General features: G+C 49.4%; 1 protein-coding gene across 3 annotated transcripts in view; it reads left to right on the top strand.

Moving 5' to 3' along the window:
* TCF20 (transcription factor 20) overlaps positions 1–9,860 on the top strand; it is a 52,111-nt gene extending 42,251 nt beyond the window's left edge. For 2 of the 3 annotated variants that reach the window (XM_075573949.1, XM_075573948.1), the window contains exons 4-6: positions 2,800–2,966; positions 5,764–5,855; positions 8,795–9,860. In XM_075573949.1, coding sequence (XP_075430064.1) covers positions 2,800–2,966; positions 5,764–5,811 — 215 coding nt within the window. In that variant the 3' untranslated portion in view covers positions 5,812–5,855; positions 8,795–9,860. The remainder of the gene's footprint in view (positions 1–2,799; positions 2,967–5,763; positions 5,856–8,794) is intronic. The other variant, XM_075573950.1, reaches the window with a different exon arrangement.
* The last annotated feature ends 1,255 nt before the right edge of the window (positions 9,861–11,115 follow it).

Below are 11,115 nucleotides of genomic sequence, written 5' to 3' on the forward strand. Positions count from 1 at the left end.
CACACACACACACACACACACACACACACACACACACACACACACACACACACACACACACACACATTTATACACACACACACACACATACACACACACACACACACACACACACATTTATACATACACACACACACACACACACATATATATATATATAGATATATATACACACACACATATACACACACACACACACACACATATATATATATACATATACATATACGCACACATATACATATACACACGTACATGTACACACACACACACACAAACACACATACACATACAGTGGTGTGAAAAAGAATGTACACCCTCTTTGAATTCTATGGTTTTACATATCAGAACAAAACAATCACCTGTTCCTTAGCAGGTCTTAAAATGAGGTAAATACAACCTCAGATGAACAACACATGACATATTACACTGTCATGATTTATTTAACAAAAATAAAGCCAAAATGGAGAAAAACTTAAGTACACCTTATGATTCAATAGCTTGTACAACCACCTTTAGCAGCAATAACTTGAAGTAATCGTTTTCTGTATGACTATCAGTCTCTCACATCGTTGTGGAGGAATTTTGGCCCACTCTTCTTTACAACGTTGCTTCAGTTCATTGAGGTTTGCGGGCATTTGTTTATGCACAGCTCTCTTAAGGTCCAGCCACAGCATTTCAATCGGGTTGAGGTCTGGACTTTGACTGGGCCATTGCAACACCTTGATTCTTTTCTTTTTCAGCCATTCTGTTGTAGATTTGCTGGTGTGCTTGGGATCATTGTCCTGTTGCATGACCCAATTTCGGCCAAGCTTTAGCTGTCGGACAGATGGCCTCACATTTTACTCTAGAATACTTTGGTATACAGAGGAGTTCATGGTCGACTCAATGAATGCAAGGTTCCCAGGTCCTGTGGCTGCAAAAAAAGCCCAAATCATCATCCCTCCACCACCGTGCTTGACAGTTGGTTTGAGGTGTTTGTGCTGATATGCTGGGCTTGGTTTTCTGGATTTGGCGCTGTGCATTATGGCCAAACGTCTCCACATTGGTCTTGTCTGTCCAAAGGACATTGTTCCAGAAGTCTTGTGGTTTGTTCAGATGCAACTTTGCAAACCTAAGCCGTGTTGCCATGTTCTTTTTAGAGAGAAGAGTCTTTCTCCTGGCAACCCCTCCAAACAAACCATACTTGTTCGGTCTTTTTCTAATTGTATTGTCAGGAACTTTAACATTCAACATGCTAACTGAGGCCTGTAGATTCTGAGATGTAACTCTTGTTTTTTTTGTTGCAATTTCTCTGACCATTGCACGGTCTGACCGTGGGGTGAATTTGCTGAGACGTCCAATTCTGGGAAGATTGGCAACTGTCTTGAATGTTTTCCACTTTTGAATAATCTTTCTCACTGTAGAATGATGGACATTCAATTGTTTGGAAATGGCCTTATAACCCTTCCCAGATTGATGGGCAGCAACAATTGCTTCTCTAAGATCATTGCTGATGTCTTTCCTCCTTGGCATTGTGTTAACACACACCTGAATTCTCCAGACCAGCAAACTGCTAAAACTTCGGCTTTTATAGAGGTGGTCACACTTGCTGATGATCAATTAATCAAGGGCATTTGATTAGCAGCACCTGTCTGCTACTTAGCATCTTGATTCCTATGGAAGCAGTAAGGGAGTACTTAGTTTTTCACACACAGCTTCTCCATTTTGGCTTTTTGTGTTGAATAAATCATGACACAGTGTAATATGTCATGTGTTGTTGTTCATCTGAGGTTGTATTTACCTGATTTTAAGACCTGCTAAGGAACAGATGATTGTTATTATGTCTTGATATGTAAAACCATAGAATTCAAAGAGGGTGTACTTTCTTTTTCATACGTGTGTGTGTGTGTATACACACAAACACACACACATACACCATATGTGTATACACACACGGCTCCTCTTCAACTAGTTTTCTAGACATTTAGCAGTAGAAGGGCCAGAAGTTTATTACAATTTCATCTTCGATACATTTAAAGACTAGAAATGTGCAAAACTTTCCCAAATGCATTCGCAAACGTTAAAAAAAAATCGATTCTTGGCATACCAGTTAACAGAACGTTTAAAGTTAATCAGAAATCACCCATTTTTCATCATCCATTGGCTGCTTTGCCAATAAACCACAGTTCCGGCACATTTCGCCGCAAACGATTCGCCAAGCAGTTATTTCATTTTTTAAGGATGCAAACCCCCCATCCAGGGACTGAAATTGGGCTTTTGCTGGAGAGGAAAAAGGTGCAGAAAGCATTGCACAGCCAAGGGAGAAGGGTCCAAAAAAAACTTCTCCTTTATTAAGTAATGGTTAAAAATAGGAGTTACACAACCCTCCTACGCGTTTCGCACAGGGAAGTACTTGTTCAAGGAGTTGATAAAGGTATAATATTATTCTCATTATCCCCCTTGAGAGCTCTCTGTTTATAGCACATATTGTGTATGCATTATCTAGTTACCCAGAAACCCTCTTTACTTTTGCTGGAGAGGACCTGTCTGTCTCCTCTTCTCCAACAAAAACCCAAATGTCAGGCTCTTAATGGTGGTTCGCATCATTAATGTGAAATGCGTGGCAATTTTTTTTTTTTTTGCGAACTGGTTAGATTCCTAAGCAACTTGAAGGAAATTGGTAGGAACAGAGAGACCCATGGTCACATGTAGACTCTTGTAGGGCCACATTTTGCCTCCGGCCACCAGTTGAAGACCCCCTATACATTTTTACAGGGAACCAATGATCCCCCCTCTGATCTGTATTCTTTCTTGCAGAATGTTTACTAAACGAGGAGAACTTCTCCGTACGCTGCCCCAAGCACAAGGTAAGGAGACCACCTCTCCCGTTTACAAGTCCACTTCCCAATGTGGGAGATCGGAGGCATGACGGAGACCCAGGAGACTTCAAGGGAGGTCTCATACTGACGGGAGAGATCCAGAAGGTGGGAAATTCAAGAGGACAGATAGAAAATGAGAGGTGGTCAGAAAGAAGTGTGTGTGTGTGTGTGTGTGTGTGTGTTGTAGCTACATATAGATTCCAGTTTTAGGTTTTAACCAAAAAACACCACCAACGAGCTCTGCTTTCTGCTTACACAACCTTCACTTCAAGTAATGTCTTATCCCGGCACGGGTGAGATAAAGATCGTAAGCATTAAAAGCTAGATGAGAGCTGTGTTAAATCGGGGCTCATAACGTGACGTTACCTTAAACAGGAACAGCCGTTCTGTTCCCTCAGGTTAACGCATATAGCCCAAGCTAATGATAAGCAAAAACAGCGTCAATCAATCTTATTGGCGCAGGCTTTGCGTCACGTTGTTGTGGCACGACGTTGCTCTACCTTCCACGAACGTGACGTTGAGTGTGTCTTAGCGCTGCTCCCATCCAGACCCTAAAATAGGTTTAACTCCAGTAGATGAGATGGGGAAATAACGCTGTGTTACTTCGTTTTAACGCCTTTAACTGCAGTGTTACAGCCACCCAGACCCCGTAAACGCCCTATTCCAGTGTCTGGGTGTAACGCCAAGTTTACGTCTGACATAACTAGCGTACAACAATAGATCAGCAGACTTTAGTGCAGGGGCGGCCGGCTCTAGTCCTCAAGAGCTACCAACAGGTCAGGTTTTGAGGATATCCCTGTTTAAGCACAGGTGGCTCAATCAGTGGCTCAATCAGTGGCTCAGTGGAAGGCTGGAGTTGAGCACCCCTGCGTTAGTGGATATGCGATGTTCTGATAACACCTTATTTGCATGTGATTGATACGAATGGCCGTTAACGCAAAGAAGTTTTGACTTTGAGAAAATACTTGAAGCATTTTTTTTTTATAGTACAGAACTGATTTATTTAAAAAAAAAACGAACAAATGTAGGATATTGCTTGGCCTGCAGCCTTAGGCCGCGCTTATAGTGCCGGCGACGCGACGTCGGCCGAAAACAAATACATTGCTGCACGCGCACGCGACGGAGCGACCCCGCCGTCGCGAAAATCTGAAGCCGGCAAAATTTGATTTTTCAAGGGCCGTCGCGTCACGTGACGGCCCTTGAACAAATCAAATTGCCGGAATCCCGCGATCCCGGCGAAACATAACTTGCGACGGGTGACGTCACCCGCCGTGTCGCCGTCGCCAACGACGGCACTATAGGCACGGCCTTAAGCATGCTGCTGCCTTTAGCTCACTTACATCCTAAATGTGACTGCAATTTTCAAGTTGCAATCCCTGTTAGGTATCTGGTGTGAAAACGATGTCTTCCTTAAACTTGTGTAATCAGACGTAAAGCGAGATTTTGGTTTGTTTGCAAAGGACGAGGAATTTAATTTCCTTAGGGACCTCTGAGAGGGGAGGGACCACGCTTATCAACCAAGTGTTTAACCTTTAACCCACCCTGTGCCTTTTTAGAGGGCAATAAAGATGAGCAGAGAGGGGGCTTTGCCTGTGCAAACTAATGTTCAGCACATAGTGATATCACACAGGAGGGAGTTGGGCCTGACAACAGGTCCGAGGGGGTGTTGGCCAATGGCTGGCAAGCACTGGGGAGGGGGCACTTGTAGAGTCAGAGCTTATCCGGGCCCATTGGGAGGGTGCAGGAAGGAAGGCCTGCCGACCCCAGTAATGTGTTAATCTGTTAAAAAAAACAAGTAGTTAATACTTAATAGGCGTCAATACATTTGATTGAACCCTGTAAGCATGTCACTGCCATTGGTTTTCCTACATGGGGCTGCATTTTTACGTCAACTGGGATGACTTCTCAGTGAGAGCCCAGCAGTCCACAAATGGTGCGTCTGAAAGCATGTCCCAATATAAGGCATGGACAGTCTTTTGCTGCCCCCTTCAGGGCTGAGGTGGGACCGCAATGCACGGTTCTTCATAATTTAACCCCTTCTCTGCCAATGGACCCACTAACACATTGCAAAGATTATAAACCTTCTCAAGAATGCCTGGGATACATCACAAAGAATGGACTCTTTTATAGACCTATGCAATGCATTGCTCCTCAGGAAGTGAAGGGGTTAAGATCAATGAACCATTAAAGAGGTTTTTTTTAACACCATTATTTAATAAAGGAGAAAATGTTTGTGACGTTCCACCTTTTTTGTTTCATTGTAAACCAGTTGGGATACTGCTATTTATATTGGTCCAGAGGAAGGCAGAATAAAACCCAGTGACACATCCGCTAGATGTGTATATAAGGGGGGAAAATCCTCTCTGGCACACAGTCTGCAGGAGGTTGGCTTCTCCTGCAGGACTCAGGGGTGACAGTCTGCAGGAGGTTGGCTTCTCTGCAGGACTCAGGGGTGACAGACTGCAGGAGGTGTAGCTTCTCCTGCAGGACTCAGGAGTGACAGACTGCAGGAGGTGTAGCTTCTCCTGCAGGACTCAGGGGTGACAGACTGCAGGAGGTGTAGCTTCTCCTGCAGGACTCAGGGGTGACAGACTGCAGGAGGTGTAGCTTCTCCTGCAGGACTCAGGGGTGACAGTAAGTCTGCATGACTTGCTCTGATTCTCACTTCTCTTACGCCACACCAGGGGTCGTTTACAGCCTCAATGTGCTCTTTCAGGCACACTATTTTTTTTTTTTTAAGGCATAAAACACATCCTATTGTACTGAATAATAGGTTTATAGGTGTTGGAACTGCACCTTTTCAATATTAATTCATAGGTATTGCTTTTCTCTTAGATTAACATTGCTTCTCCCTTCTGTCTGTCCCCTCTCTCTTTTCACCCCCTCTCTTTCCTCCTTTCAGACCAAGACAATAAAGGGTGTATCAGCAGAGCAGCCTGAACAGGGCTGAGGGGCGAGATTTGTCCTACAGTTGGAAATCAAATGCAAGCACAGGTGAGTGGCGAGTGTTTGTGCGGCTTCACCCGCAGGATATTCATCAGAGCAGCTTGTACATATGGTAGGGAGCAGAGCAGAACTATGCCCCTGTGTAATCCACCAATCGGACCACATCCTGAGGAGATCTGGACCAAACACAATATATATATATAAATAGGTCTGGGTCAGGCCAGGCTTCCAGCAGTGGAGATATTCCTGACTGTAGTTTGGCAACGAGAATGCTGGAAGTGCACAGCCACCTCCTGCCCCCCCCCCCCAGCCGCCTTCTGCCCCCCAGCCGCCTTCTGCCCCCCAGCCGCCTTCTGCCGCCTTCTGCCCCCCAGCCGCCTTCTGCCCCCTGCCGCCTTCTGACCCCCCCCATCCGCCTTCTGACCCTCCCCCCCCAGCCACCTTCTGCCCCCCCCCCGAGCCGCCTTCTGCCCCCCCCTCCAGCCACCTTCTGCCCCCCCCTCCAGCCGCCTTCTTCCCTCCCCCAACCCCCCAGCCGCCTTCTGCCCCCCCCCCCCCCCAGACGCCTTCTGGCTCCAGACGCCTTCTGGCCCCACCCCAGCCGCCTTCTGACCCACCCCACCAGCCGCCTTCTGACCCCCCAGCCGCCTTCTGCCCCCCCCCCCCCCCCGAGCCGCCTTCTGGCCCTCCCCCCCCCCAGCCGCCTTCTGGCCCCCCCCCCCCCTCCCCAGCCGCCTTCTGCCCCCCCCACCCCCCAGCCGCCTTCTGCCCCCCCCCCCCCAGCCGCCTTCTGCCCCCCCCCCAGCCGCCTTCTGACCCCCCCAGCCGCCTTCTGACCCCCCCCCCCAGCCGCCTTCTGGGCCCACCCCCCCCCAGCCGCCTTCTGCCGCCCCCCCCAGCCGCCTTCTACCCCCCCCCCAGACCCCTTCTGGCTCCAGACGCCTTCTGGCCCCACCCCAGCCGCCTTCTGCCCCCCCAGCCACCTTCTGCCCCCCCAGCCACGTCTTCCCCCCCCTAGCCACCTCCTGCCCCTTCTCAGCTGCCTTCTCCCCCCCCCTATACCACCACCTCCTGCCTTCCCCCTCGCCGCCTCCTGCCTTCCCCCTCGCTGCCTTCTGCCCCCCCCATCCTCAGCCGCCTCCTCTCCCCCCCTCAGCCGCCTCCTCTCCCCCCCTCAGCCGCCTCCTTTTCCCCCCCCTCAGCCGTCTCCTCCCCCAGCCGCCTTCTGGCGCCCCCCCCCCCCAGCCGCCTTCTGCCCCCCCCCCCCCCAGCCGCTTTCTGCCCCCCCCCCCCAGCCGCCTTCTGCCCCCCCCCCCGGACCCCTTCTGGCGCCCCCCCCCCAGACCCCTTCTGGCCCCCCCCCAGCCGCCTTCTGCCCCCCTAGCCACCTCCTGCCCCATCTCAGCTGCCTTCTCCCCCCCCCATACCACCGCCTCCTGCCTTCCCCCTCGCCGCCTTCTGCCCCCCCATCCTCAGCCGCCTCCTCTCCCCCCCCTCAGCCGCTTCCTCTCCCCCCCCTCAGCCGCCTCCTCTCCCCCCCTCAGCCGCCTCCTCTCCCCCCCCTCAGCCGCCTCCTCTCCCCCCCCCCCATAGCCGCCTCCTCTCCCCCCCCCTCAGCCGCCTCCTCTCCCCCCCCCCTCAGCCGCCTCCTCTCCCCCCCCCATAGCCGCCTCCTCTCCCCCCCCCCCCTCAGCCGCCTCCTCTCCCCCCCCCCTCAGCCGCCTCCTCTCCCCCCCCCTCAGCCGCCTCCTCTCCCCCCCCCCTCAGCCGCCTCCTCTCCCCCCCCCCCTCAGCCGCCTCCTCTCCCCCCCCCCTCAGCCGCCTCCTCTCCCCCCCCTCAGCCGCCTCCTTCTCTCCCCCCCCTCAGCCGCCTCCTTCTCTCCCCCCCTCAGCCGCCTCCTTCTCTCCCCCCCTCAGCCGCCTCCTTCTCTCCCCCCCTCAGCCGCCTCCTCCTCTCCCCCCCTCAGCCGCCGCCTCCTCTCCCCCCTCAGCCGCCTCCTCCGCCCCCCCTCAACCGCCTCCTCCGCCCCCCCTCAACCGCCTCCTCCCCCGCAGCTGCTTCTTCCAACCCGCCCCTCAGCTGCCTCCAACCTTCCCCCCCACCCCCCCGCAGTCACCTACTGCATCCCCCCCAGTCGACGCCGGCCCTCCTCCCCTCCCAGTTGCCGCCCTCCTTTCCCCCCCCAGTCACCGCCCTCCCTCCTCTTTCCCCCCCAGTCGCCGCCCTCCTCTTTTCCCCCCCAGTCGCCGCCCTCCTCTTCCGATCTTCCCCTCCCCATCACGCCTCTGGCTCCCCCTCCCCCCTCCAGTCGCTAGCATTTGTGAGCACGCGCACAGGACACTCCGCTTGGCTGCGCGTGAAATGTTACAATGTGTCCTGACTTCTGGCGGCCAAGCTGAGTGTCCTGCTGGTCGGGCACATGGTGTCTGAGCAGTGACCATGGAGATTCGAGCGGTGAGGACATTTAAAGATGGGAGGTGGCGAGATGGCCTGCGGTGAGTAGTTCTGGTCGCGGCCAAATATCCCATTGCGGCGCACAGTCAGACGACATTTTGGGCGCCCGTGTAAAAATTATAATTATTGTACAGGAGTGCCACATTGTTTTTTTTTTTTGTTTTTTTACAGGGACGTAATAATTTCTCGGTCCGGCACAGCCGTGTGTGTGTCTATATATTTATTATATGAACATGCTGGGGGTCCCTACTAATTTTGGCTTTTGGGGACCCCCTAGTTCCCAAGATACACCCAGAGAAGGCGCCGCCGGTTCCTGTCCACCAGAAGAAACAAAATAGTGGTTTAAATCTCCCGTAACAGATGTAATTACCGGCGACACCTTACCCAGTAAGCGTCTCTGGAGCCGGGGGGAGGCGGGGGTCCCTCGAGCTGAAATGAAAGCAGTGCAGACCCCTGCCCCTCACCCGGGTAAAATGTAAAGCCTGTATGAAAGTGGGTTTATAAATCCATCTGTCCTGTTCTGTCTTTTCAGGTAAAGCTTTTAAGATAAAAGTGGGATCATCATTATGGCAAATCTCCGCTCCCTTCTCTGGGCAGACACCGCCTTCTCTTCACACAGGATTCTTCCTCCTTCGCGCAAGCACTTCCTCCATGAGCGTGACATCACTCGAGACCAGTGTCATCACAGGAAGTGACCTCACAGTCTACAAAACTAACTACATCACGGAATGAGGGAGGAGGCTTCTTTCAACAACAAAAAAAAAATGGGGGTGGGAGGGGGGTGGGGGGGAGTATTCAAGAAAATGAAAAAAAAAAGAGAAAAAAAATATATAAATATATATAAATATATTTTTAGTCCGAAAAGACTTTTGTTTGACAGGAAAGGCGCAACATCATATGTTTTTTTTTTTTTGTTTTTTTTTTTTAAATGGTTGAGCTGAAATTTTAATGTAAAAATCCCCAAAACTACGTGTTAAGAAAAAGAAAGAAAGAAAAAAAAAAAAGTACCAAGGCTTTTAAAAATGACTTTACAAAAAACTGTTTTTTTTTTGTTTTTTTCACTCTTTGACCACTATTCAATAAGCTGGTTTTTTTTTAAATTTAATTTCCTTGTAGTGAAGATGAAAGCTCATTTTATTAGGTCGGGGAAATTACAGCTTCATACCATGTTAAATAGATAACCTTTTTCAAACGTTACTCACCGAGATGTGTTAGCTGTAGAATGTGCATTAAGCCGGTTCAGTCCAGTGAACTGGAGCAAAGCGGCTTAAGTGTACAAACCTTTAATGTATTTTATACAAGAATCATTTGGCCAAAACGTCTCCAATGCAGTCAGCCCCAAATATTTTTAATTTAACAACTGTACATTCAATATTTTTTTTTTTTCCTACCTTGGAATGGAAATAGAAAAAAAAAAGACCTTAAAATCGGAGCCTTTTTTTTAACCGCTAAAGTTTATTTCAAATAACCAATGGCAAATAACCAACGGCGTTCTCACCGATTTGTAGGAGACCTTTGAATGCCCACATTGGTCAAAAGAGAAACATTTTTTTTTGTTTTGTTTTTAATGTAAAATAAATCATTTTAATGACAGTATATATTTTTTTTTTATATATATTTCTTGTTGGGGCCCAAGTGATCAAATAAAAGGGGGGGGAGGGGTGGGAGGAGGGGGCCGGGGAGATTTGGTACCTTATCTGTGCGCTTCACTTCAACCATGAAACCTTTAATATTTGAAGTTCGGTGTTTCACAAGGGAAACAAACTGGGGGTTTTTTTTTTTTCTAAAAAAAAAAAAGGGGGGGGGAGAGTACAAAAAAAAAAGTTTAAAAAAAAAAACAAACTAATAAAGTTCATTTTAACCTACTGCCTTTTTTCCTTCTCCTTGGGTTCTCTGTGTCGGCAAACTGATCTCTCACAAAATCCCAGTTCTAGGAAGAAAGTACGGTGGATTTGTTCCTTGTTTTTGGTTGGTTCAAATCCCGGAGCTTGGAAGCTAAAATGTGACACTCTCTTATTTGCAACCACGGCCTTCCAACTGGTGACCCACGGGTCAAATTTGAACCCCAAAAGGGTCAGTGGCCCCTGGACTGTCTTAATTCATTGTAGACGCCCAGGCAGCGAAGTGCCGTTTTGTTCACGCTATAACTCTCTTGCTAGGTCATGTGCAGATGTCAAAGAAATTATCAATATTTTGCAAGCATTTAGCAGTATTGAAACATATCCTTAATAATATTACAATTGTCTTGTGGCCTTTCTGCTCTGTTTTTATTTTCTGATCCGGTCCCCCTTGGGAACCATGTTGAGGAAACCTGCCTTAAACCTTTTTGATGCCAGCTGTTACTGTGATATTATTTCTTCGTATAAAGACTAATTCGTTTTGGGACATCGAAGTGAAGAATGGGGGCAGTCAATATTTTGATGCAGCTATGGCTTTTGGCCAGCAGAGGTCAGTACCGATCAAGCCGGTGTCCTCTACCCTTTGTTTATGAAGGTAGCACGGTGCTGAAAGCTGCTGAACACTCTGCATTGCGTTTTAAGTCATTATTTTTTTTAATTACAGAATGGAAGCAGGGGGTCTCCGGAGTTGAACTCTCTTTAATTTCAGCTCCTGGGAACCGCCTGCTTCCCGAGATACCTCCTGTAGGGGGAGCCGGTATCTGCAGCCAGGGAACGGTGTGCCTAACAGTGGTGACTTGACATGTCACGCGGACCAATAAGAAGCCATGATGTCACCCGGTGCGGCTTCCTATTGGCCAACGTCGCCGGGACATTTAAACTGCATAGAGATGCGCCCCCTACAGAAGTGAGTATCTCTGGAGGCATGGGGTCCCCAGAGCTGAAATGAACACAG

This window comes from Ascaphus truei, chromosome 17 (assembly GCF_040206685.1).
Source record: "Ascaphus truei isolate aAscTru1 chromosome 17, aAscTru1.hap1, whole genome shotgun sequence".
NCBI classification, from domain to species: Eukaryota; Metazoa; Chordata; class Amphibia; order Anura; family Ascaphidae; genus Ascaphus; species Ascaphus truei.